The sequence below is a fragment of the Myotis nattereri genome (assembly GCF_964212035.1).
Source record: "Myotis nattereri genome assembly, chromosome: 4".
NCBI lineage: Eukaryota > Metazoa > Chordata > Mammalia > Chiroptera > Vespertilionidae > Myotis > Myotis nattereri.
Window position 1 is genome coordinate 14,897,413 of NC_138079.1, and position 26,155 is coordinate 14,923,567.

Genomic DNA, 26,155 nt, shown 5'->3' on the forward strand with positions numbered 1-26,155 from the left:
ATGCTTTATGCCATTTAATTAAGCAAAAGAATGCTGATATTAATGCATCAGACGGGCATTTAAATGTAAGTGAATGTTACTGGTTCATTATATTTACTTACAAATATTAAACTTATTTTTAAAATTTTTCTTTCAGTTTCTAATAGCTATTCCGTAGGGAGTAATAGAAATGCAGCATCTTGGTAAAGTTTTGAGTACTTTGCTGTTTACTAAAGTCAAGAACTATTTTTTTATTGAGGTTTAATTGCTGTATAACACTATACTAATCTCAGGTATACAACATAATGATTTGTGTATATATATAGTGAAATAATCACAATAAGTCTAGTTAATATCGAGTAACACACTTACTTGCAAAGACAAACTTGATTTTTAAAACTCCACATTTTGTGAAGCATTATAATTAAAGTTTTACACACAAAAGAGATATCTAGGGTGAAAAGTAAACCTGGAACACAAATGTACAGCTTACCACAACTAAATGTCACCTGGATGTGTTTATGTTTCCTTTTGAAAATATCTTTGGTAATGATAATAGAAGAGACAAATTGGAATATATACTAAGCACCATCTGCAATGATATTTTAGAAGATCCCTCACAAATTAAATCACACTAAACTACATCATTTCAAGCCTTCATTATATGGGGTGAGGGAGATGCCCTATTATAAACAGTGGCCTCCTCATCCCTAACACAATTATTCTCAATACATCTTTGGATCCCACACGAAAGGGTTTGCTAAACAATCAGTGCACTGTAGTAGAATAGGTAGAAACATTATAAAATATTCCAATATAAATCTTTCACTGTCAAAAGCAATACTTCGATGAAAATTAGCTTGCAATCATGAAATGTTAGAGAGGTCCCAGTACAGAGTACCCCATTAGCACCAAAAGTGAAAATAAAGATATTCCAGCCCTGGAGACTCAGACTTTCTAAATTATTATTTGAATTCTGTGTCATTAAATAAACTCTGAGTTCAGAGCACAAGAGCAAATAGCCTTCTGATTGTTTTTAAAGCTACTAAGTATTTAACTTCTCTGTGCTTTTTTAACCTCTATAACCTAAACCCTAGAACCAGAAGTACCACTACCATGCATCAATATTTCAAAAAGACTTCTAGAGAAGTGAGATCTGAGAGATTCAGATATTAAAAAACAGTCCCCCCTTAACAAATGGCCATGCTTTCCAAACCTGAGGCTCTTGCTCCTTGACCTTTGGCCACATGGCTGTGCAAAGGCTTAGCAGCAGGATGGTCTCTTGAAGACTATGAGAAAGCAAGGAGGCCTTGACACCCTTTTCATCAGTAATGGAGCATTCCCAGTATGACATGCAGAGGAAATAATTTTTCATGAAGAGAGGAGTCATAAGATTTTTTACTATGGCAGTGGGTGCAGTGAAAGTCATGGCAGACCAGAAACCAGTAATACTGTAATCAATTCCCAGGTAGATCTGGGATTTCCGGTAAGACATTGCCTCTTGGAGTCTCAGCTATAAAAGAGGCTAATCTACAAAGTGCTTTTAAAGATTGAAATAGCTTTTGCATGTATCTATGGACTTCCATCAATGAGACAAGTCAGCTAAATGCTTTCCCTATTGTGCCAAGCCACAGCTCTACATCAATGTCCAATAGGCAAGACTTTCTGCTCCTCTACCTGGAAATTAACCTCTAATAATTTTTAACCCAACTAAACTTCCCAAACTGGCCTGCTGCTTCTCATCTTGATTAACCCTAAAATTCTGTTTAGCATCTCTGCATTACCCCTGCTTATCTCTTCAAGTTGACTTTTCTCTTCATAGTTCTCCCTGTACCACACACATATATCACATATATCTGATGACAGCCCTCCTGGGGTTCCCCATCTTGATGAGGAGCAGTACCACTTACCTAGTTTCCCAAGCCAGAACCAAGATAGACCAAATCCAAAAGCTCAACTTTCTAATGATCTCTTGAATATGTCTGTCCTCTGCTCCTTTCTCACTGCTACCACTCACTGCACTACCATCTCTTGCCTAGATCCCTGAGACAGCCCTATACCTGTTCTGGTTTAGCTCCTTTCACCTCTTTTCTGTACTGTGCATACAAATCTGACATGCTTCCCCCAGTGGTTAACTCATTAATTGTTTCTTATTGCTCCAGGATAAAGTCCAAATCCACACTTTCAAAGGACTCCATTTCTCTTCCTTTCCCCACCTTATAATTGACATATATCCTTTAGACTATATACGCCGTACACCCAGATATATTTATTTTTGCCTGGAACACTCTTTACTGCCCCTCTTCTGTGAGATAATTTTGACTCATATTTAGGTCTTAGTTGAAACATGTCTTCCTCCAGGAAGCCTTTTCTAACCATCACTTAGACTAGGTTAGGAGTCCTCCCCCTGTTTCAACAACACCTGGTCTGCATTTATTTCCTTATCATAGATAGCACCTATGTATCATATATAGCAATTGAGTTGCTCACCTAACTGTCCACCTTGAATTACTGTAAACTCCGTGAAAACACAGGTCAGGTTTACCTTGCTTACCATGTACTCCTCAGTACCTCGCCAGTGCCTGACACATAGGTGGTGTTCAATTAATATTTCTGAATGTCTGAATAAGTAAATCTGTAATATTTTTCATCTATTTTTCCAGTTTATTAATATTCTTGAAATCTGAATTAACATTTAGTAGGGATAAATTTCCTCTGAGATGCACTAAAAGGAATATACATAATACCCGCATCACGCATAATATAAAGACAAAGCCAGCTATTCATCACAATGAGATGCTGAAATGTTTCAAAAGCAAATTATTAATGTGAAATCTTCACGGTTCATAACAGAAGTTGAAATGGAAAGATGATAAGTCAACAATGAAGAAGAAAAACTATTGTGATTTTTTTTATGTATAAGCAAAATGTATTCTTTTTTTTAAATTTTGTTTTATCGCTTAAAGTATTACAAAGAGTATTATATATGTCTCCTAGCAAAATGCATTCTTAACTTCAGGTGGCCTCTGAGAACTGTTTATCAAATCCATTTATGGTTAATTAAAGTTAAACCTTGTTACCTTGTCAGTGTGATCTGGAAGAAAGTATAGCCAGCAATGAACGAAGCCAACCTTGTCAGGCTTTGCTTTCCCGATCCACCAACCCCAACTAAGAGGGCATTTCCCCGGGGAGTGCGAATGATGCGTGAGATCTAGAATATGGAACAGAAAAAGCATATATCATCCAACATGTAAATATTCCATTTTTTCCTTCTTATTCTACATAGCACTGTGGAAGATGTACATTTCTCAGGATCAGAATGGTGAGGGATAATGGTTGGAGGAACATGGCCATTACTGAAATAGAACAGTGTTTAGTAACATGAACAGAGTAGGAAATGTGGGGTGTGCCTTTAGGAAACTAGAAAGAGACCAGTGTAGATAAGTCAGCAGTCAGCCCCGACTGTGGCTTGCTCTGGGTCTTCAAGAAGAGAAACAAAGAAGATTTAAAGGTTTCCTTTAGTTTGCCCAACCTACTGCAGTAGGATAGGGAAAAAAGAAATTTCAAAACATGTACCTTTGGAATACAGATCCCACAATTGATTAGAATATCCTCCATATCTGAAATATGACAGTTTAAATTGAAGAGAAGAAAATTCCCCAAATATGGCATAGATACAGAATTTATTTTTAAAGAAAATGAGCATAAACACCCTCCTGTTATTTGGCCAAGACAGTAATATCTAAGATATCTACCAAGAAGTGCCTATGGGTTCACCAACCAGAAGTCTACTCTATTCCAGTCAGTAGCCCCAGACCATTCCAAGTCCCCATTGTGGGAAAAGTTCGTATTTCTTTGGCTTTTTCTGGTATTGAAGGAACTACTTACACCATCAGGCCTCCAATCCCACCTAGGGGGAATTCAGTGCAGAATTCTCCTTGATGCATTCTTCACCTTGTATGATAACGATCTTTCCCTCTTAACTGCAGGTTAAGCCTGGAGTACTGCAGTAATACCCACTTTTCTCTAGAGAGTGGGTTGGGGCTAAGAAGGAGTCACTTCCCTGTGGCTGGGGAAGCTTCCTGGAGTAACTCGGGCTCTGCCCTCTGCCAAGGTTTTGTTAAACATCGTTTCTCAGGATTCAGGAATAATCTGTGTTCTATTCATACTGACTATTCTTGGCTTTTGAATTATTTCCCCCAATTCAGTGTGAGCCCCAGGAAATGAAAACCATTTTCCTGTCTCTGTTGTGGGAATCTGTGAGATAGGGCTATATTGGAGACTTGGTTCCACTCCAAACCTATTTATCAAGCAGCTCAAGTGTGCCTGTCTCAGCAGGACTCCAGCCAGTGAATGCTGAGGTGAACAAATTGGATGCCCGCCCTCATGGAACTTATCATCCCGCAGGAAAGAGGAACACACAAAAAGATCAATCTACACAATACAGCACCTGCTGGGCATGCAGTATTGGTGAGATGTCCTGCAATCAGGATGTGTTTCATTATAAGAAGTTGGTTTTTTTTCTGGATTACAAGCCAAGCAGAGCATGAGCCATGCAACTGGAGTGCGAGGCAGGTGCTAGATTGTAAATAATGTACACGCCAGGGCTTGAACATTAACCAAAGACACGAAAGAGATATCACAGAACTATCTCTGTTTTAAAAGAAAATCCTTATTTTAATTAAGGAAGGCATTAAGAAATATGCTTGGTCTCACATCACATCCTGTTTTGCTAAAATTTTATCTTAAATTCTGTCTCTTGGTTTCTAACATGACTTATAACTAGGTCACACATTTTAAGACTCCCACCAGCATGACACAGACTTCGCATGTATTTTTCACAGAAAAAAAAGAGTGTAGAAGAGATGGTCATCCTAGAAGACTGTGAAAATTGTAGCCTTTAAGCTCAAAATCCAGTCATGAATTACTTGGCCAATTCCAGAACAGACACACTAAATGCTCTGAGAGGGAGGAAAAACACAGTCAAGGACTCTGTGCTGAGGCACCGAAGTCTTGAATGTCATGCCCAAAGTGAAGAAATGCTCCCAGTCATTATCTGTGCTGTGAAACACAGAAAAAAAGACAGTTCTAGGGAACTTCCTCAAGCATGAGTCTAACATAAATAACCTCATCTTCAATTTGAGTGATTATGAAATCCCAGGCCAATCAGATTTTGTCTCCAGTAGGTAGTTAGTCATGAAGTTGTCTTGATATTATTTATTCAGAAAATGTTTTTCTTTTTTTTTCTTCTTCTTCCTTTTAATCATTAAATCTGGCAGACTATCTATGCTTCCTGAAACTCATAACTCTTACTCAACTATTAATTAGGAGCTAATTTCAAAATGTTATTTCTGTTTAGCTTTGAAAGAACATTTGCATATATAATTCAGTATAGATGTCTCAGGTTCTAGAGAATTTAGAGTTTTCAAGCTAAATGCCTCATGCTGGGAAGATCCAACCCCGAACAAACTCTCTGTCTTCCTCCCTCTCCCAGACTTATTCCAGCCTTGCAGAAATGCCTTTCTCCAACTCTTCCATTTTCAGGGGGAGGTTTGACTAGATACCCTCTACAATCCTCTCCATTTCTAAGATTCAGTAATTATTAGAGAGGACAACTTATAATTATGAGATCATACCTCCTGTTTAAACCTAAGTAATGGAAGAAAGCCTTGAATTGTCTTCTGACTAAAAGGATATAGTCTAAAGAAGTAATTCACGTAAATGACATGAAAATATCAGCAACCAATTTTAAATGTCATTGTCTTCCATCACAGATAAATTAGGTCATATAAGTTATCAAGTGAATAATATATTTTATTTGCAAACTTAGAGGATTAACTGCCCGATGAATGGATACTTCAATGACTAATATGGTAAAGTAGAAAGGAAACTATTTTCTTTGTAGATTTCATTCTAACAGAATTTTCATCCAACTGGAAGTCAACTGTTCATACCGTATTTTTTTATTATTATTTCTAACTGTGGTGAAATACATCTAACATAAAACTTATCATCTTAACCATTTTTAAGGGTATAGTTTAATAGCAGTAAGTACATTCACATTGTTGTGCAATCACTATCACCATCCATCTCCAAAACCATTTTTATCTTGCAAAAATAAAACTATACCATGAAACACTCCCAATTCTCCCTTCCACCCAGTCCCGGGCAACCACTTTTCTTCTTTGTGTCCCTATGAATTTGACTACCCTAGGCATCTCATTTAAGTGGAATCATTCAGTAACTGTCTTTTTATGGCTGGCTTATTTTGCTTAACATAATGTCTTCAAAAGTTTTGCACTATTTTTTATAGTTATCTTTTGCATGATGCAAAAAGTAATCAGAATTTTTGCCTGTACTTTGAACTCAGATGTCAACCACATTGATTCTATGTAGTGAAAATATTGAGCTGGAAGCTATATAGCAGCAACAGTGAATAAAATTATCACATCACACATTTGAAATACACATGCTCTGATTTTAAGCCTATATGTGTGACATATTGCATTCGGTTTAGAACTTAAATTGGCATATAGCACTGAGTTTATTTTTAAACTAAAAATTCTCCTAGGAGATGAAAATGAAAGAGGAGGGGGGTATTCTGGTGTGAAACCAACAGTCCGTCACTTTGGGGAGGCACTAATGGGTGTGGCCACTGACCTTGACTAAGTGGACCATCGCATCCTCGAAGAACACCAAGTCCATGCCAGCACCACGGACACTCTCATTATAGAGCTGCAGGAACATATTCAAACGCTCCTTTAGGTGATCAAAAGACTCAATTGGCTCATAAACTTTGGGCATCTCAGTATCAGCCTCTTCAGATGTTTCTCCTGGGATTGGGAAAAAAATAATCAATTAAATGTCTTCAACTTGCTGGGCTTTACTACTTCCTTCAATATAAATTAGTACACTCATAACTCCATGATTTAATACTACATAACACTGATTTTTGTCTAAATGTCATATTATGTATTTTTATAAAAGAATGCAACAAATACTAAAAGCATTAGAATTATTGTGATCCTATACAGTCATAGTTCTTTCCTGTCCAGAAAAGGCCAACTTCAAATAATTTTATAAATACTGAATTAAACTGCATCCATAGTTGAACATTGTCATTTCAAGGATCCTCCCAGAGATATTCACCTAATCGTCCAAATGAAGATCAAATAAAGTAATAATGTAATGTCAATATCAGCAACAGAGGGTAAGAATTAAATTATTTTTAATAAGAATAAAAAGATCATTGCATCTGCTCAGGCGATTTTTATAACTCAGAAATTTCAGGTTAGTGGTAAGGCTAGAAGTAATTTGAGGGAACAGAGGTAGAGGGTTGAGAGAGAAAAAGAATAATGATTTCCTAAACAAATAAACATATTGAATTATTTCACTGGGAAAATATTAAAATCAATATATTTTTCATTAGAAACATATAATATACAAGCCTAACACTTTCCAACTTTGACTATAAAGCATAATACCAAAGAAAAAGTTAAACTAAGCACATATAAATTCACTATCAGGTAACAGTATAACAGGAAAAAAAAGTGACACAGTCATTGAATATACTAATAATAACTTAGAAATTTACTGGGTACTAAAAAAGTGAGTGGATCCTCCAAATCTAATACTAATTATTTTCAAGTGACCCTGTCCTAATATAATTTTGTATTAACCTTTTTATGACAAGGAAAGGAAGTTGATTTAACATAATCATTAACATGGCCTATTTGCAAAGCTCTAACTTATTTCAATAGTCATGTCACTGTTTCATCAATGTTCAACTCAAGCTTCGAGGAACAAAGTGCTTTGAAGTCACCAAAGATTGTTTGCCTCAAGATGCCACCCACCCTAAAAAGCATTTGTGCTTTGCTCCTTGAAAATCATAATCTAAATATGTATCTTTCTGAATTAGAGGAAATAAAATACATAAATTCTAATTACCTAGCAAATGTTCTTACCATTACTGCATTTTTGTATTTGTGTGACCTGATTTAAAATAAAATGTGTCAGCATCTTTCTGTAGAAGGTTCCTTCCAACTGCACAGCCAGCAATAAACCCCCTTTTACACTTTTCAATCAGAAACTGGGATCACATGCATCCTTATTAAATCTAGAAAGGGGCTGCCTTGTCATTTTCAAGCATTTAAAAGATATACATAGCATGTGTTTAAACATGCCTTTTTAAATTTGGAAATTAACTTAAAATTCATCCTCAGTTCAAAAGAGGTCATTCAATAAAAGAAAGAAAAAATTTCTAAAGGGAAAAAATAATTGGAGCAATACTTCTTTTCGTAAGAAAAGTAAAGTATGTCTCAATTTTTCATGGAACCATAACCACAAAAGCTTGCCTCCACATCGCCCATCTCTTTCTAATTATATGCAATGGCCCTCTCAGATAGTTTGAGGTTCTTCTTTTGACTGTGAACACTCGGGATGACCCAAATAATAATCATCATTTTTGCTGCCTTTCATTCGGCAGTGACTATGAGCCACAGATGGCCCAAGCCCTTCTGCAGACAGCATTTCATTTATTCCCCACAGTGTGCCATGATGCCTATATGAATATTTCCATTTTTATAAATGAGGAGAATAAGGTTCAGTCAAGTTCAGAGACTTGCCCAGCTAATGTGTGACAAGTCACTTCCTCACATCTACGTCTGTGTGACAGCTTCAAGTCCCAAGTGCTCTATTCTGTTCTATCCTGTTTCCTAACTCTACCTTAATATCCAAGACTCATGTGCATAGAAAGTAGTTAAACTCTGAACTCCAGGAGTATGCACTTATATATTCATTCTATATTTGTTGAATGCTTAGCATGGTCCCAGGCTTGTTTCAGTAAAGTTTACTGGACAAACATTCAGCATCCTTAAACTGAACCTATTGTCTTCTGATATTCCTTTGGGGAATTTCAAATTCTGCTTCAATAGTTTACCTGTCAATTCGGGTGCATCCCTCAAGAAATCCACAAAATAAGCGTCGATTCCACAATCCACCAAGAGTTTTTTCTCTTCACCAAACACCTCCTCCACCAAACTTACTAAAGCCTTATCAAACCAGGTCACATCGTCTGACACCGTGAAACGATCAGCTATCACGCGTTTACACTCATGCTTCCAGAGCCTTAACAGTTCCTGTAGAAAGCACAGTGAAAATGTGCTACTGGTTGCCATTATGCCAAAGATGGGAATTCAAGGTCACGATATTGTAGAGTACCATCCTTACTGATTTAAGGTGCTACATTTTGAAAAGTTAGGGTTAAGACATACTTACCTTCATTTCAAATCTGTGTCATTCAAGAATATTAAACAGAAAGTAGGTTCTGTTCATTTCCATTCTTTAAATGAAAAAGAAAACATCTCTAGACAAAATACTAAAATCACTCTGATCAACCAACAAACTAATATTCTATGTAAAAGTCTTATGTTTATGATAAATTAGTCTGTATTAGTCATGTGGCCAGACCATAAAATAAAATGCAGTGTATAAATAACTCTCACTTATACAGTTGAGGTATTACAAAGGTATATTTACTTAACACCATATGATGATAATTTGAGACAAAAAAAAGAAAAAAATGGCAATCACCTAGGCTAGATAATTCAGGGCCAAAAGCTAACCGGAAGTTAAGGAAATAATGGCCCAACACATCTGTCCCTATAGCAAGCAGAACAAATGTTTGCCTAAGCTCACTGATATGAAAGACTGGTGGAAATGTCTTAACGTGGCAACATTTTGCAAGTTGGAAGGGTTTTTAAGCCATTCTATTTCTAATGATAGAATGCTGTTTAGTTGCCAAAACATAAAAGGAGCGTAACGAAATATATTCGATGATTCAGTTAAAATAAAAGTTCATGATAAAAACCAATTGCTAAAACTATTTATACTGATTTAAAATAAACATCTAAAAATGGTTAGTCAAAAAGTGATGCTGGAGAACGCTATTCCATCATGCCATTAATTTGTCAATAACTTTGAAGAAAAAATCACGTTAAAATGTCCATTGCTGTTAAAATGGCTCTCACTTCTCTGTAACAAGGAGAGTAAGTTTTCGCCAAAATATCTTGTCTTAGAGTCAACCAGTGCAGATTCCTACTTTGTGAGCATCTGGGTAACGCTGTTCCTTTAAATAGTCAACACACTGTGCCTAGTGACCGTGTAGTTGCTATCTCAACTTTCTCTGTATTTTTATGTGCCCTAAAACCCATTTGCTTAACGACCTCTTTGGTTCCATAAAAGGCTGAAAGAGAGGCCAAGGTCACATTAGCCTGAGCACACAGGCCATGCTTTGGTTCCTTATTCAAAGGAAATTCTATAACGCTAGGAACCATTAGATTCCAGTGGGTGTACAAATGCTCATTTTTCTGTCAAATGAACTTTCTTTCTTCTATTCTGCCTCCATTCAATGTTAGCAATACATAATTCTTTCAATGCATTCAGTGATATGGAAAGGAAAGATCGTGAATGAATAACAACAAATGGCCTCTTAATTTTGATTATTTCTAAAGATAACTACTTTTTAAGTTAAAATGTCATGTTTAAAATATGAAGACTCTTATACAATAAAATCAACAGTGATCTGTTCCATTATTTAGTATTAAAAAAAATACCATCTGATGAGAAAAGAAAATCAATTGTTCCTTTTACTCTATTAACAGAAAATAACTATGTATACCATTTCCTTAAACATAAACTTAAATTAATTAGAATTTTTAAGTAAAATTTTCTGACCTACTGTTTCTTTATTTGTGCTCATTTAAAAACAGCAAAGAAAAAATATTCATTCTAAAACATCTAAAAATATTGTCATAATTCCACTACAGATTATATTACTAAGAAAATCTAGGGTGTATGGTGAATAACAATGTTGTCTGTCTTTCTTTCTTATGTATTACTTACATCTGGTTCCTTGATAACCTCTGAGGTGGTGTTCAGCATTCCCTGCCAGATCCTGGAAAGATCTCGAAGATTAAATACGTAATGGAATTTTGCAGGAGTGGGGAGCATTTTCATCTTCGTCATCTGCCACAGTCGGCGTGTCAGGGGAACCAGTTTTGTCACTGAATCTCTCACTTCCTCTGAGAAACCCCTTTGGATACAGTAGTAGCCTGTCCCAATGACACCTGAAAGGGGAAAAGACGCATAACAGTTTGACTGACAGTTCAAATAAACTAAATTAAAATAAAAAAACATTATAATGCAGAGTTTGCACAAATATAATTACACATTTTAATATACAACTACAAATTAAGGAAATTTATAGTATGTTCTCTTATCTTTAACACCTAAAAAGTAGATACAAGTTCAAGTAGGTTAGCACTCAAATACTGCAAAGTTGATTCAGAAAAACTACTGCAACTCTAGCTGAACTAATTCAATATCATTAAAGGGTAACTGATAAATATATAAAGATGCCTTATAAAAGAGATAAGAAAGAAGAAGATTTCATAGCTGCTCTAAGATTTCTCCATTCTTTTGTTGCATTTTCATGCATTACAAAATATTTTAATTTTACCTTATATATAAAACTTTCCAGGCCCCAAACCCCAAAAAAAGATAATTAAAAATGGTAACAGTCATACTTTCTGCTCCATTTTACTTTTCCCAAGTCTAGATAATTCACATGTCATTTGGTTTCCAAACCTTTGCCCACTGCTGTAATTAAAGGCAGGCGCTGCCTAGGGTGCTAAGTTGACATTTTGGTCTGCCAAAAATTAATTAGGGTAATCCTTAGGAGTTTCTTCTCAGTATCAGGTTCAGAAATACTAAATTAATACTTAAGACAAATGATATAACTTACACTCTTTTTCTGCAAAGAATAATTCCAAAATTGGTTATAAATCATTTTTATTACTCAGTTAAATAATTATGATTATCTATTGGGCTTGCGTTTCTTCAATAAAATTATTCCTGAAATACTACATATGTAATCAATCAATGATTTATTACTCTATAAATTATTCAGAAGATGAGACTACAATTAATCTCAGTGCAAAATTATTTCTGTGCAAAATTATTTCTTTGGCCAGAATCATTATACGGGTTGGTTGAAGTACCAGCTATATAAACTTTTGGCTTGATATTGTATCAATCCAGATTTCAAATTTGTGTGTCCATGAGGAAATGATCGCATTATATAAGTCCTTATATAAACAAAATACGCTACTTGAGATTGATAAGGGCAACAGATTAAGGAGCCACCCAGTGCTCCTTCTGTGTTGACCTCTAGCAATATATTTCTCATTGGAACACAAGAAATTGCTCTTCCCTCCCCAAGCCCCATCAACACTCATCTCACCAAAGATCTTGTCCATGGAAGCATCTGAGGGCAACGTGCAGTTAAATATAGAGAACTGCCTCTTGAGTCTTTGGGGTATATCATTGCGTCCACCCCCTGGATGGATCATGGCTGCCAAAAGCTGAATGTCCACAATGCTGGTAAACTCCCCAGGCTTCTCTAGGTTATAAAAACCACTCTGTTCCATCAGCTGCCGTACTATCTCGTTAGTAACCTAGGAAAGACAACTTTCAGAATTAAAATGTCACTCCTTTATCTGCTGGAACCTAACTTCTTGAATGCTTCAAATCAATGGACTTGATGGGAATTCAGGAATTATATGTTGGAAAATCAGAAAAATACTGATTCATCAAGAATAAGTCCATGTTGAATTAAAGAAAGTGCACAATAAGACTCGACATACCTGGTCTCCCCACTCATTGATAATTGGCATATTCACATCATCGATAAAAACAGTCATCTTCTTTCCTGCAGGAGGGCCATATGTTGTACCCATGCGTTTATCCACATAGCTCTCTATTGTCCTCTGTTAAACAAGAAAGCCAACAGAAACGCCTGTGAAAATATCCCCTAAAACGTGGTCAATTATTTTAAAAATTTAGGGACACTTGAATTGATAGGAATTACTCAGAAAAAACAACCCAAACTCCCCTTAAATCTGGAATACCGGGGTGCAAAGTGCCTAAATTATCTTGATAATGTTTACAACCTTTGAAAACAGGATTTATTTTAGGAGTAAATAAAATTCTAATCCATGTAAATTTTTAATGCGATGGGGCTCTTCAGGCCATGTCTACAAATTTACTTTTGTCTCATTATGCCTATGTTGCTGACACTCTAACCCCCACCCCCATTGTTTAAAGAGGCCAGCCTTTATAATGAGGAACAAAGGTAAACAGGGCTACTATCCATGAAGCTTCTTAGCACTGGGCTCTGAGCTGCTCAGCCTGCTGTAGGCAAAAGACGGCTCTCCCTCCATGAGGAGGCTGCCACCTGGCTCCTGTGGCCTGACGCCATCCAGACTCACTGCTTTGGGGCAGATTCACTCTGCATCACTTCTCGTCCCTTGAGACAAAATGAACAGCATTCACCCACCTCTCCTCTCTCATTTCCATCTTCTGAGCTTAGGTGGCACAGGAGCCTACACTGTGCTCTATAAAAACACTTCCCTAGCAATATGAAAAAGAACCTTAAAACTGATGAAACTACTAATGTAATGTTGTGTGTCAATTACACTTCAACTAAAAAAAACAAAAAACAAACTGGTGGAAGGAGTGTTGAAAGGGGTAAGAGGGACATGGGAGAAGGACCCCAGATTGTTGACTATGATGTTATCATTTCCATGGTAGTACAATGTAGTTTGTAAATTAATCAGTCATTCAAAATGTATGCACTGATTAACCAGAGCCAGCACCACAAAGAAAACAGAAAGGGCTTTGTGGTTCCCATGCTCTAGCCAGGGGTTGAGAATCTTTTTCCTGCAAGGGTCATTTGGATATTTATAACATCATTCTTGGGTCATACAAACTTATCAACTTAAAAATCAGCCTGCTGTATTCGGTCAGACATTTAATTAACTCAGCCCTAATGCCTTGGCAGGGCCAGACCAAATGATTTCATGGGCTTTATACGGCCCGAGAACTGGATGCTCCCCACCCCTGCTTTAGTAAAGGATGAAAGATTTATGGGATCTAAAGAGACACCAGAGTATATCCCACGCCTGCTTTAGAAGCTCAGTCTTAAAGACCTCATTTCAGTCCTACCACTGTGCAGATCCTTGATTTTAAGTCATATTAAAGATAATGCATAAATATAGGAGAAAGTGGAGGTATATTGACATAAAATGCATTCTCCTCCTATCCAAAAAAGCTTTCTCTTATTTCATGATGAGTAAACCAGTAAAAAATGACTTTAATATCCAAGGTACAACCAGAAAATAAGACCATGATATAAGCAAAAATCTATGCATCTGTCCTTGGAAATGGTCACAGTTTGGTAATTTTAAATTTTAAGTTTCTATCCTCATTTTAACAAATAATAAATAGCAAAAGATATGAATATTTTTCACCGGTTTTATATAGAAGGATATATAAATATATCACAACTCATTCAATTGCAAAACAAATCTCCCATGACAACAGTGCAATGGCAGAAAGAATTTTATATTCCCTGACATGGAAGCAAACTGTTGGAAGTAATGAACTAGGCTAAATTTAGCTCTGCTTTCCAATGAATTTAAATGCATAAGGCAATTAATAATCTCCCGACACCTCCCTCTGGCACTAGAGCTTTCCAGGCATTCCCGGGTCTATTTGTGAGAACACATAGGCACATAAAGATTTTTATGTCTTAAGGGGGCGGGGGGGGGGGGTGCGGGGGGATTCTAAGAGCTAAAAGCCATAGGTGGACTAAGTGAGATAATATGAAGCAATAGCCACATACCTGCACATTCTTCCCCTTCATTATGCCCTTAATTTCTTTGAAATAGCAGGAAATTATTAGTAAGCTATATATATCATAAAAGAGCTAATTTGACAAAAACAAAGTAGGGAGAACAAATAAATAGCTTGTGAACCTGGAGTTGAGACTTCTTTCTGTTTTTAGAATTGCTGCCCATTAAATAGTTACCTAATGAATTCTGAAGTTTGCTAGGACCTCCTGAAGGCCTGAAACATAGTAATTGTGTGTTTTACACCCCACACACCTATTTGGGAATGTGTGGGGAAACCACAGACTTCGACTGGTATCTCTAACTAGACTTCCCCACTTGGATGACCCATCGCATAACAAAATCAACGTATCTAAACATAAACACCTCTTCTTCACCCAAAGTCTGCACCCACTCCTGTGTGCTCATTTCAGGACTAGGCCCCAACTACCTACATGCCCTAGGTCAGCTATTTGTCTTTCTCATAGGGATTAATGTCACACTCACTTAAATTGCCTCCCTAGCCTCCTCCAGTCGGTATGGAAACTTCTTTATAAGTCATACACATGTGTGACTTATAATTTCCTGTATCCCTAAAGAATTACTGATCATTTTTGTAGTAACCTACCACCCACATTCTCCCTGATCTCTTTGACTTCTGTTCCCACCTCTCCCATTGTTCTGGTGATATAAACCATTTGGTTAATAAAAATAAGTATATTAGTTTACTTAATTACTGCCTGTCTCCTCCACCAGAATGTGAGGTCAGCACCTCGTATCTTTCTCATCATTGCATCCTCAGTGCCTAGAAGGGTGTCTGGCCCAATGTATTTATCAGCCAACATTTGATATATACATAAGGACAAGAAACCTGGAGTCATTTTTAACTTTTTTCTCTCTCTTCCATCCCTCTCCACCAACAATATCCACTCAACCTGTCAGTTCTGCTTTCTAACCACAACTTGAATGCATCTCGGTGCTGTTTCCATTCCCACTTTTATTCTCCTGGTCCGGCCAACCTCCCTCCTGAGGAATTACTGCAGCCACCCCCTCTCCAGTCCCTCTGAGCGCAACCACACCTCTTCCATCTTGTTCTCCACCTCCACAGGCAGAATGAACTCCCTAAGCGGCAATGTAACCCTAATCAATACTCCACTGGTTCCCCATTAGTGATTTACAGGGACCTCCATAATGCTCCCTGCTTACCATTCCCGTCTCATTTATACACACTCTTCAGTCTCTTTGTTCCAGCCCTTCCAGGTCATGATTCATTCAGATTCATTTAGCAATAAAAACATACCATAGACTGATGCTCATCTCACAGGCTGGTTTAGTGTTCGTTATGAGAACCTTATTTACATATTCCTAGAGTAGCCATTTCTGAGCAAGAGAAATCTCTTGGGATAAGCATTAGCCAAACACAACTTCTGAAATACTGATGTAGATGAATGTTCTTCCTTAAAAATGTTACTTCTCTCAACCCAGCTATTGATTTAAAAAAATTGGAGCCTGGCCGGTGTGGCTCAGCGGTTGAATATTGAGCCATGAACTAAGAGGTGGTCGGTTTGATTCCCAGTCAGGACAGGCTCTATCTCCAGTAGGGGGTATGCAGGAAGCAGCTGATTAATGTTTCTATCTCTCTATCCCTCTCCCTTCTTCTCTCTCTAAAATCAATAAAAACACATTTGTAAAAAATTTTTGTAATCTCTAGCAAGTGCCTCGATTATGGAAAGTGTATACTGTTCTCTGAGAATAAACAAAAAAATTTTACTTTGAAATCTGGGAATGGTAGTCAGCATGACATCATCTTAAGCAATTTATAGAACCAAACAAAGGACCCCGGTGTTGTTATCTCACACACAGATGGAAAACCAGGGTTATCCCAATTATGACAGTGGTGCTTTAAGAAATAAAAACTAGATGGTTAGGGATCCAGATAGACTTAGGAATGGAGGTGAGGAAAGCTGCCCTTCTCCATTCTAAGCTGGCAGTCCTAAGGGCCGCTGGGACAATTCAACTTTCTGCATTAATTTCTTAATAGATTATTCAGCCTCTATAATTCCTACAATTAATATAACAGAAATATTAAATTCCCCCAGGTCAGGGTCAATTCTTTCATTACATTGATTTCTGTAATCCCCTAAAGAAACTCGTCCCCTCTTCCTCTGAGCTCTACAGTACTTAGATTATACCATGAGCAGCACTTATCACAACAGCTACGCCTGGTTGTGTACATGCCTACTCCTCCAATCTGACAGAGAGAGACAGCTTGCATTGGAAGGGGTACTGGCAGGGTCCCGTACAGCTGAGGAGGTTGTACACTGCCCAATTCTTGGATTTACCATTCACATGATTGTCTCTGTGAATGGGATATAGCATAAACCTGCATAACCTGCATGACCTATTCTCTCTAATGAGACCTATAGCTCTCATTAGATTTAAGTCAGAAAAAAAGTATTCAACTGCTACTTATCCCACTTATTAACATTGTCAATTGATGTAAGTCACTTAGTATGTCTAAATCACAGCTCAGAAGTGGGACTATATATAACTATGCATAAATCATACATATATACATTTGTGTATATATGCATGAGTATGATCCACAAATGATATAATATATATGAAAGCACTTATTGGCCTTAATGCATTATAAAAAAGAGATATTTTATTATTACTGTACGTATCTCTATAGATCAGCACTTGAATCATTTTCCATACATTTTACATCTAATTAAATTGAAATATAAAATACACTTAATTTTAGGCTTCCATTTATCTGCTACTTAGCGAAAATACAAAAATGGAGTGCTGGAAGCTATCCATTATCTACACTATCAGGAAAGTGTAAACAAGGAACCCAGAAGGCTGATGGACCTTGAGCTTTGGCAAGGACTAAAGCTATGCACCGATTATTTAGTTGAGACAATGGTAGCTCAAGCAATTTCCTGATCTAATAGTCTCAAAGTGAATCTTTACTAATATTTATTGACCTTTAAGATAGTCTGTCTGCTACCATAATTGCCTGCCCTACTAAGGGCAAGATGTATATCTAAAATTGAATAAAAAGCAAGCATGGCCTTGGCACCAGTGAAGCCCTTCCAGTAGAGTTGGGTTCTCTGCCTGGCCCCCTATGATTTCCAAATTCATATTTCTTGTCTAGTGTCATCATTTGTGCATGGCCCTTTTCCAGGTCCTGAACCCTAGCCGCACAGGTGGTGGTTGTCATATCTATCACAATGGAGAGTTTATTCTCTTTATTAAAAACTCTACTGCCTAGCTTTCTGGTGGTAATGACATCCCCACATTAGCATGCCTCTGGCTAAGGATCTCCTTCATCCCTCTCCAGAAGAGAGAAGACGAAACACAAGAAGAAGCGCCCGGTACAGAGTCCAATTCCTACTATCTGGATGTTAAATGCCCAGGATGCTGTGAAATCACCACCATCGTTAGCCTTGTACAAATGGTAGTTGCATGTGTTGGTGCCCCCACAGTCCTCTGTTAGCCAACAGGAGGAAAGGCAAGGTTTCCAGAGGATGCTCCTTCAGAAGGAAGCAGAAGTCAAAGCTTGAGTGGAGGTGAGTGGGGAACTATCCCAATAAATGCATTTTGGATACAAAATAAATCTACCGCCTATGTAAGATCTTCCCATTTTACTATAATTCATGGAAACCAAATGAAAATAGTCTTACACTAGTCAGAGTTAAAATGTACAATATAAATAGTAAAATGATATCACAAGCAACATGAAAATACAATAGTGCATAATTACAAGGTAAAAATAAAACAAATGCACTACTGAATGAGTAATGAATGAGTAATGAATCAATTATTTGAATGTCAATGTGGATAAAGACGAGCCATTAGAAGGAAGCACAGGGGTGAGCTGGGAAAGCACCCTGGAAGGCATGGGAACCAGGTTTCTCCCTCAGGTTTTGCCCCGACTGTGTGAACTTTCATCTCCCTCCACCTGAGTGCATTAATATTAACAGTAACAACTGACATTTTTAGGGGACTTTACCACGAAAAAATACTTTCACATAATCTCCCTCTGCAAAACAGTCTTCCAATTGTGTTTTGAAGAGTCAAAAGAATGTTCTGCTAATGCAGGGACCCCTGCAGGAAGCAAGGATGAGGCTAGAAGGGGTCGCAGGAGCCCAGCTCCAATTCCACCACAGCAAATCCTTGGCTCCTTGTTGTGTAGCTTAGACTTCTGCCTACAATTGCATTTGAAAACACAGTTCTGAATCTAGAAAAGAAATATGGAATTTCCTTCCCAGCTCTTTGATTCTTATTTTTCTAAAAAACAAAACCTATTGATATGCAAACCATTTATAATACTGTTACATTCAAAACACTTTATGATTATTTTTAGAAGAGATAAATTCAGAATTTAGAAATTCTTTTAAGAAACTTTCACTTTCTTCTGATCTTTCTATATTGCTTAAATTTTGAAAGATATGTACAGACTACTTCCAAAAAAATAGAAAAATACATTGAAACAATATCTGTTTGTGGAATAAATGAGAAGTCTCTTTTAAAAGACCAACTGAATTCTCTCCACCAAAGAATAGGGTGACCATATAATTTTTGCCCAAAGCACACACTTTTGATCATGACAGGGCATGCCATTAATTATTAATCTCAGACAATGGAAGTAAACTGGGCTGTCCCAGGCAAAGAGGGACATACAGCGAGTCCTTCTACTGATGAAAGATATGAGAGCGATAACATAGTGAACACAAAGGAAACCCTGTTGAAAATAGACTGTGTGCTACCATGGCAACACAGGATGATTGGACAGTACTATTTTCTCATCTAGAATTTCAACTTGGTTTGAATCCAGGTAAGTGGGAGATACTGAGACAAATGCTCAGCTCCAGCAGCCCTTGTGTAGCATAAAAGGCTGAAAATTACAGTAAGAATGTTAACTACAGCAGTTTGGCTAATCAAAAGCTTCGTAAAACTAATGACTCTAACTTAATCAAAAGCTTGGATGCTCAGCAGTCAGAACAGGCACTAAACAGAGGACATGATCCTGTGATGTTTCTGAACAGAAAACGAAAGAATTGTTGATACCACCTTCACACTGAAGGACAGGAGGGAATTGGTCTAAAGTAGTTGTGAATCAGAAAAATCCTGCTTCATAATTCTTCTAATTATCACACTTCAATATGGTACCACTGTTAGAAGTTTATTATATAGTTTATGAATTTGCATGTCAACAAAGGGGTTGCTTTCTAGATAATACATGCCTTTTTTCCAGAAAATTAGTAAATATCTCATGTTAAAGAGACATATGCCAAGGTTACAGGTTCAATTCCCAGAGAGCAAGGGCAGCCCAGCCTAGGCTCGCCTGTGGCTTCTTCTATGCGAAGCCCTTTCTTGTTTTACTGTCCCCAGCTTTAATAAATGTTCCCTCATAGTCACCTGGACTCGTGTTGTGAAAATGTTCCTGAACAAAGTGAAGAACCCACACACCACAGGCCAGCCTAGGCAGACCCACCAAGAACCAGCCTAGGCAGACCCACCAAGGGCCAGCCAGATCTCCTTTCCGGTAACACCATCACAACACTGTGAAATTGTATTCATTTGATTGAAGGCTAGCCAGTATTGAAAATGCCACCTCTAAAAGAGGAGCATTACATAGCTGGCAGTCTTATTTAGAAACTTAATCAATGGTCTTAATTTATTGGCATTCTGCAGTCACCAATTACATTAAGTAAGAAAATGCCATGATTTAGCTATGCTCTTAATATTTTTCATTGCTCTTTGATATTTTTATTCTGACAACTAAAGAACAACAAAGTTAATCAAAAGCAAACTTTTTGGGATTTGGATTCTCCTAAAAACTTCCCTTCCATTTTCAATGTTTAAAATGTGTCCTTTTATTAATGCACTAGAGGCCCGATGCACGAAATTCGTGCAAGAGTAGGCCTTCGCAGCCATGGCTGCCTGGATCCCTCCCTCACAGCCGCAGCCACGGTAGCTGCCTCGATTCCCGCGGCTGCACCCTCAGCTTTGTCCCGGAAGGACGAAGATATGAGAGGTGGTTTAAGAACAATTGAAGCATGAAATGACACTTTGGATTTCCTCCCATTTCAATAAGGTCTCAGATGACTTAGGAACAGGAGAAAACAACCAACCAGCCACTGCAAACCCAGGTCATTCTTGGCAGCTTCATTGACAAAAGCAATGCAAATTCGGGGAGGGGGGTGGGGGGGAGGGTCCTGTGACTCTTCAATGATATGATAGGGTAGCATAAAAGCCTACAATTTTATTCCTTGTTGCAATTGATAATGGGAGCTATTGCAAAATGTTAAGCCAGGGAACAATAGATAAAAGTGACAATATATGAACCGGAGATTAGAAGGAGAATAAAAGGTAGACTGTAAAAGAATTAGACTTGAACAAAGACCAGCTGGGGATTCCTTTATGCTGCTACCCTGTGGAATCAAGAAGTAGTGGATTATGTAGAGGCAGACAGGGAGAATGAGGAAAAAAGGAAGGATGTGACAAGTATTTCCTTAGATACATTAGCTGCCCTTGATTCAAAAGAGATCCATCAAAGATGCTTCCAATGGATCCAGTCTAAAGGCTAGAATAATGGTAACACCCACAGAAAAGCAGACAGTGAAACTTGAGTGTCCTAATGATTTGATTTGATTTGTGACTATAGCTTTAGAAAATCATCTTTTTCTCCCTCTCTCCACCTCATGGGCCTAGACTTTCCTCCAATAATTATTAAACCCTGAGGCAGAAGACCAAAGCCCGGACCTGACTAATGGTCATGAGGTCTGGATCTCTGTTAGACTTAAGACCACATCTTGGCCTAAGTTATGTTTCAGCTCCTGAGTCCTAAGGTGGAATGGCCCCTAGCTATTATTCCATGAAACCAGAGAGAGGGAGGCCAGGGCAGACCTCAGAGCTGCCCTCCAGAGCTGAAGAAATGAGGTATCACCCTTACCTCACCTCCGGTCACTCAGTTTCTAACACAACACAGAACCCCTAACCCACCCACCGTATCTTGCAATTTGGCCCTATGTAATCTGTAATGTACACGTCATCAGGGAGTCGGGTCTTTAAGAGCACAAGCTCGCCCCCACTCTGGACTGGGCAATCTTTCAGTAAGGAACTACTTCCTTTCTTCACTGCAAACTCCTGCTCGCGAATTTCTTTGGGCCATGCATGCCGGCACAGGGACTCAAAAACTAGGGTTTGATAACAGCAATAAGGAGAGGAAGTAGGTTTCGGTGGAGGAATAAATATTTCTTTCAGTTCACTTTAGATTTTTCAGGCTTTTCTACATAGACATTTTAAACAGGATCAAGATCTTCGATACCTTATGTTTTTCATTTTTCATTTCTCCGTCATTTAAGATGTTTATGTTTTAATCTAATTAGGGGAAAATACTACTGCAGTTGGATAAGAGAGATAATGGAAGACATATGTAGGGATCTATCATGGCTGTGGGAGTGGAGAAGCAGCTCAGCGGGCACAGCAGAACGGTAGAGAGAGCGGAGCCTCCAGTTTATCACAAGCCTGGGCTGCTAAGCAAACCCCAAGAGCCAGTACCTGAAACATGAGTGGGGTGGTTGCAGAAGAAAAGTTCAGACTCTTGGTCATGTGACTTTCAGGATTGTATTTTGACATAAATCCTTTCATTATGACTGTCTTAGCTGTTCCTTGCTCACCGATTAACAGCACAGCCTACAATAGGGGTTGAGAAAGAAATCCAAGAAATACAATAAGATGATTGTTATGGGCTGAACTGGCAGTGCCCCCCACCGCCCCCCTGAATTCATAGTTTGAAGCTCTGGCCCCTAGTACCTCAGAATGTGACTATATATGGAGAAAAGGTCTTTAAAGGGATAATTAAGTTAAAATGGGGCATTAAGGTGAGCCCTACTTCAGTCTAACTGGCATCCTTATAAGAGGAGGACATTTGGATACATAAAGAAACAGCAGGGAAGCTCGCACACAGATAAAGGCCGTGGGAGGACAGTAGGCCATCTGTGAGCCAAGGAAAGAGGCTTCAGAAAGAAAGCTAAACCTGACACATTCATCTTGGACTTCAAGCCTCCAGAACTGTGGGGGGTGGGGGGAGTATCTTGTTTAAGCCACCCAGCTCTTATGTCAGCCCTAGCAAAGTAATACAATAATCCAAAGAGATGGATTTCTCTTTGAAAAACAAGTCAAAATTCACCTTCTCTCATAATAATTAATTATGAATGAGAGCTATTCAATGCTAATATTGTTATTGGAGAATAATAAAAGAAGCATACTAATCGGGGTAACATTTAGATTCATGTTCTCAAATGACATTTTTAAATATGTGATTTTTCATAAAAGTTAAAGAGCCATACCTTGCCCTGTTTAGCGATGGTTTTAATTAGGAAGTCAGTCCTCACATTGTCCACATTCGGCACCAGGATGGAGCCATATTCTGGGGTGGTGTCAGGTGGGTATTCATATTCCTCGGTACAGGTGTTCCAGTGCATCCATTTACCTGAGGTAAACAGAACATTCACCTCGCCATAGTCACTCCTATTAATAATTTAACTGACTGTAATGAGCAGACATCCTTGACATTTCATAAAGACATCTTCCAAAAACTCCCCATAAAATAAAGATCATTGAAATCTGAGAGATCTAAGTACTATTCAAGTATGTGTTAGCTGAGTCAGAATTTCCCTAGGAACTATTCCAAATTCATACTACTAAGAAATATTTCAAAGAATCCTGAAATTTTCTTTTAAATATGTAGGTTTTCAATAACATAAAGTCTGTATAAACATACAGAACACTGTGACAGTGGTATGTACATAAAATCATTTTTAAATGTTTACTCTCACAAACTTTTTCATTACTCACTTCCTTAATTGTAAGACAAAAAAATATAAGGCCCTAGGATGCCATAATATAAATATTGTGTATGTAAATATATATATATATATATATATATATATATATATATATATGCATTTCATATCTGTACTAGAGGCCTGGTACACGAAATTTGTGCACTGGAAGGGGTGGGGGGTCCCTCAGCCTGGCCTGCACCCTCTCATAGTCCGGGATCCCTCAGCGTGCCTAAGCCTGCACTCATAGCCATGAGCCTGGCTCAGGGTTTCTGGCTGAGCACACTCACCACCAGGGGACAGCTCCTGCGTTAAGCAACTGCTGCCTGGTGGTCAGTGCGTGTCATAGCAACTGGTCATTCTGCAGTTCGGTCAATTTGCATATAAGCCTTTTATTATAAAGGATATGTATGTAATATATATATATATATATATATATATATATATATATATGCACATATAAATACTTAAAGTTTAGGTATAGATACAGATGTATAGGTACACACATTTGTGGTGAAAATATACTTCACACTGTAATTTTTATATAAATTACTGATTGTATCATGAATAGCTAATATGGAACTGATTGGGGGGGGTGTTTAAATTTGTTTTTAATTCATTAAAAGTTCAGTACACGATATTTGAAAAAGAAACAATTAGCTTCCTTCACACATGAGAATTTCCATTTTAATTTTACATGCAAGAGTTTCACCGTACATATAAAACTGTTCTCATGGGCTACATATAAATGGAAGTGAGCATCCTCACCATCGGACGTGACATAATAGTCAAACATGGTGTCGTCGGTCCCGGATAGAGGCGGCAGGTCCAAGGCCAGCGCTTCCTGAGACCGCAGCCAGTGCTCCAGCCGGCGCCGACCCCCCAGCTCCAGCAGGGCCCCCACGCTCCACATCAGAGAGAAGATATACAGCCTTTCCAGGTGCCCCGGCGTGACCTCCACACCCTGTTCCTGAACCAAAAGAACAAAATGTAATTACGTAACTCTCAAACCCAAACTTTGCTTTGAAGTTGTAACGAAAATAGCCAAGATATAAAAGGGTCAACAGTTTTCGCCCAAAACAAGAACAAGGGAAAGATGAGTATGACTGGGAAACCAGTGCAACACTGATCTAAAGGAAAACCAACCAAGCGGGTTTGCAAACCTGCAAATAAATTACAAAACCACAGCTTGCTTTACAGGGGGCGGGGGGGGGGGAAATATGCAGGTCCATGTTTGAAACATCTCCCCTTCCCACAGCTCTAACAAAAGCAATTTCAAATATTGCCCTCTGCACAGTATGACTCCGCCAATGAGAGAGAAATTCTCCAGAAAACCGAGCCACTTACCTTCCGAGGGATCAGACCTTGCAGCATGTTAATGCTCTGCATGATGACAAAGGCCTCGAGCATCTCCATCTTGTATTCTAAGTTCTGAATACTGAAGCGATACAGGGCGGGAAAAGATTTGGTGTACAGCTGCCGAAGGATTTCAGCTTCTTGAGGTGAGCGTTTTTTAAGGAAGCCCTGTCCGTTTACAAATTAATGCATGAATTAGATTTATTAGCACATCAGCGAAATGGTCATGGTGGAACAAAAGCTTTTAAAATATCGATTAATAACAACATCTAATGATTATACCACACTTATGATGGGCCAGGCCTTGCTATAAATTCCTTCATGTATTAACTCATTAAATGCTCGGAACAATTCTATGAAGTAAGAGTTATTATTATCCTTCTTTTACATATGAAGAAACTGGAGCCCAGGGAATTCAAGTAACATGCCCAGGATCCCATAGCTGGTAGGTGGCAAGGCCAGAATTCAAACCTGGAATCTGGCTCCAGCATCCACACAGTCACCTACTTCACTACACATATGCTCAGTTCTTAAAGCCAATATGGAGAAAAAATATTCAGCTCTTGATTAAAATATGCTAGAAAAAAAATAAGAGGGCAATATATGGAAATAATGTTTTAAAACAAAGCAGAATACAAGATCAACAAAGGAAATCCATACCCAGATTTTGCAAAATGGAAAACAAAGATTTTCACCAATAGTTTAATTAATAACCAATGTAGAAAAATATCAAAGAATTCTCAAGAAATTAGAGAATTTAGTCATCTGTGCAACCCAATATTAGGAAAGTACATGTGATTCATAACAAAAATAGCACTTAACACAAAACAGTATTTTCTTAAGGAGAAGAAAGTTTCTTTGGCATGAAGACATCAGCTCATTCTTAAAGACTCCAAACAGAAGCAATATAATGTTGGTTCCAAATTACTCATCAACTCATGAAATGAAAACAAGACAGCACTTTTGAGTCGATAGGACCAAAAACATCAACCCCGGGGCCAGGAATCAGCTTGGTTCCCTGGGGCTGAGATTCCCATGAATACCTTCGCCATTGCTCTGCCCTCTCATAACCCCCTCAGCACGGCCTTGCATTGCTCCCTGATTGTTGTGAGTCTTGCTTCTTCCCACTCATTTGTAGGAAGAAACTGCATTCGTTAAAAGCATATAAAAATATTACGTAGGTCTACCATTAATGTAAATGCCCAATTCAGCCTCAACATTGACAAGATA

At 38.0% G+C, this 26,155-nt stretch overlaps 1 protein-coding gene across 1 annotated transcript in view; it reads right to left on the reverse strand.

Annotated features, from left to right (window-relative positions):
* Positions 1–26,155, reverse strand: part of DNAH5 (dynein axonemal heavy chain 5) — a 221,782-nt gene that overhangs the window by 55,515 nt on the left and 140,112 nt on the right. Inside the window, exons 44-53 of the mRNA XM_081090544.1 lie at positions 24,917–25,093; positions 24,338–24,539; positions 23,075–23,217; positions 22,284–22,418; positions 12,684–12,806; positions 12,281–12,494; positions 10,882–11,105; positions 8,918–9,116; positions 6,640–6,812; positions 3,060–3,190 (exon numbers count right to left, since the gene is read on the reverse strand). Coding sequence (XP_080946670.1) covers positions 3,060–3,190; positions 6,640–6,812; positions 8,918–9,116; positions 10,882–11,105; positions 12,281–12,494; positions 12,684–12,806; positions 22,284–22,418; positions 23,075–23,217; positions 24,338–24,539; positions 24,917–25,093 — 1,721 coding nt within the window. The remainder of the gene's footprint in view (positions 1–3,059; positions 3,191–6,639; positions 6,813–8,917; positions 9,117–10,881; positions 11,106–12,280; positions 12,495–12,683; positions 12,807–22,283; positions 22,419–23,074; positions 23,218–24,337; positions 24,540–24,916; positions 25,094–26,155) is intronic.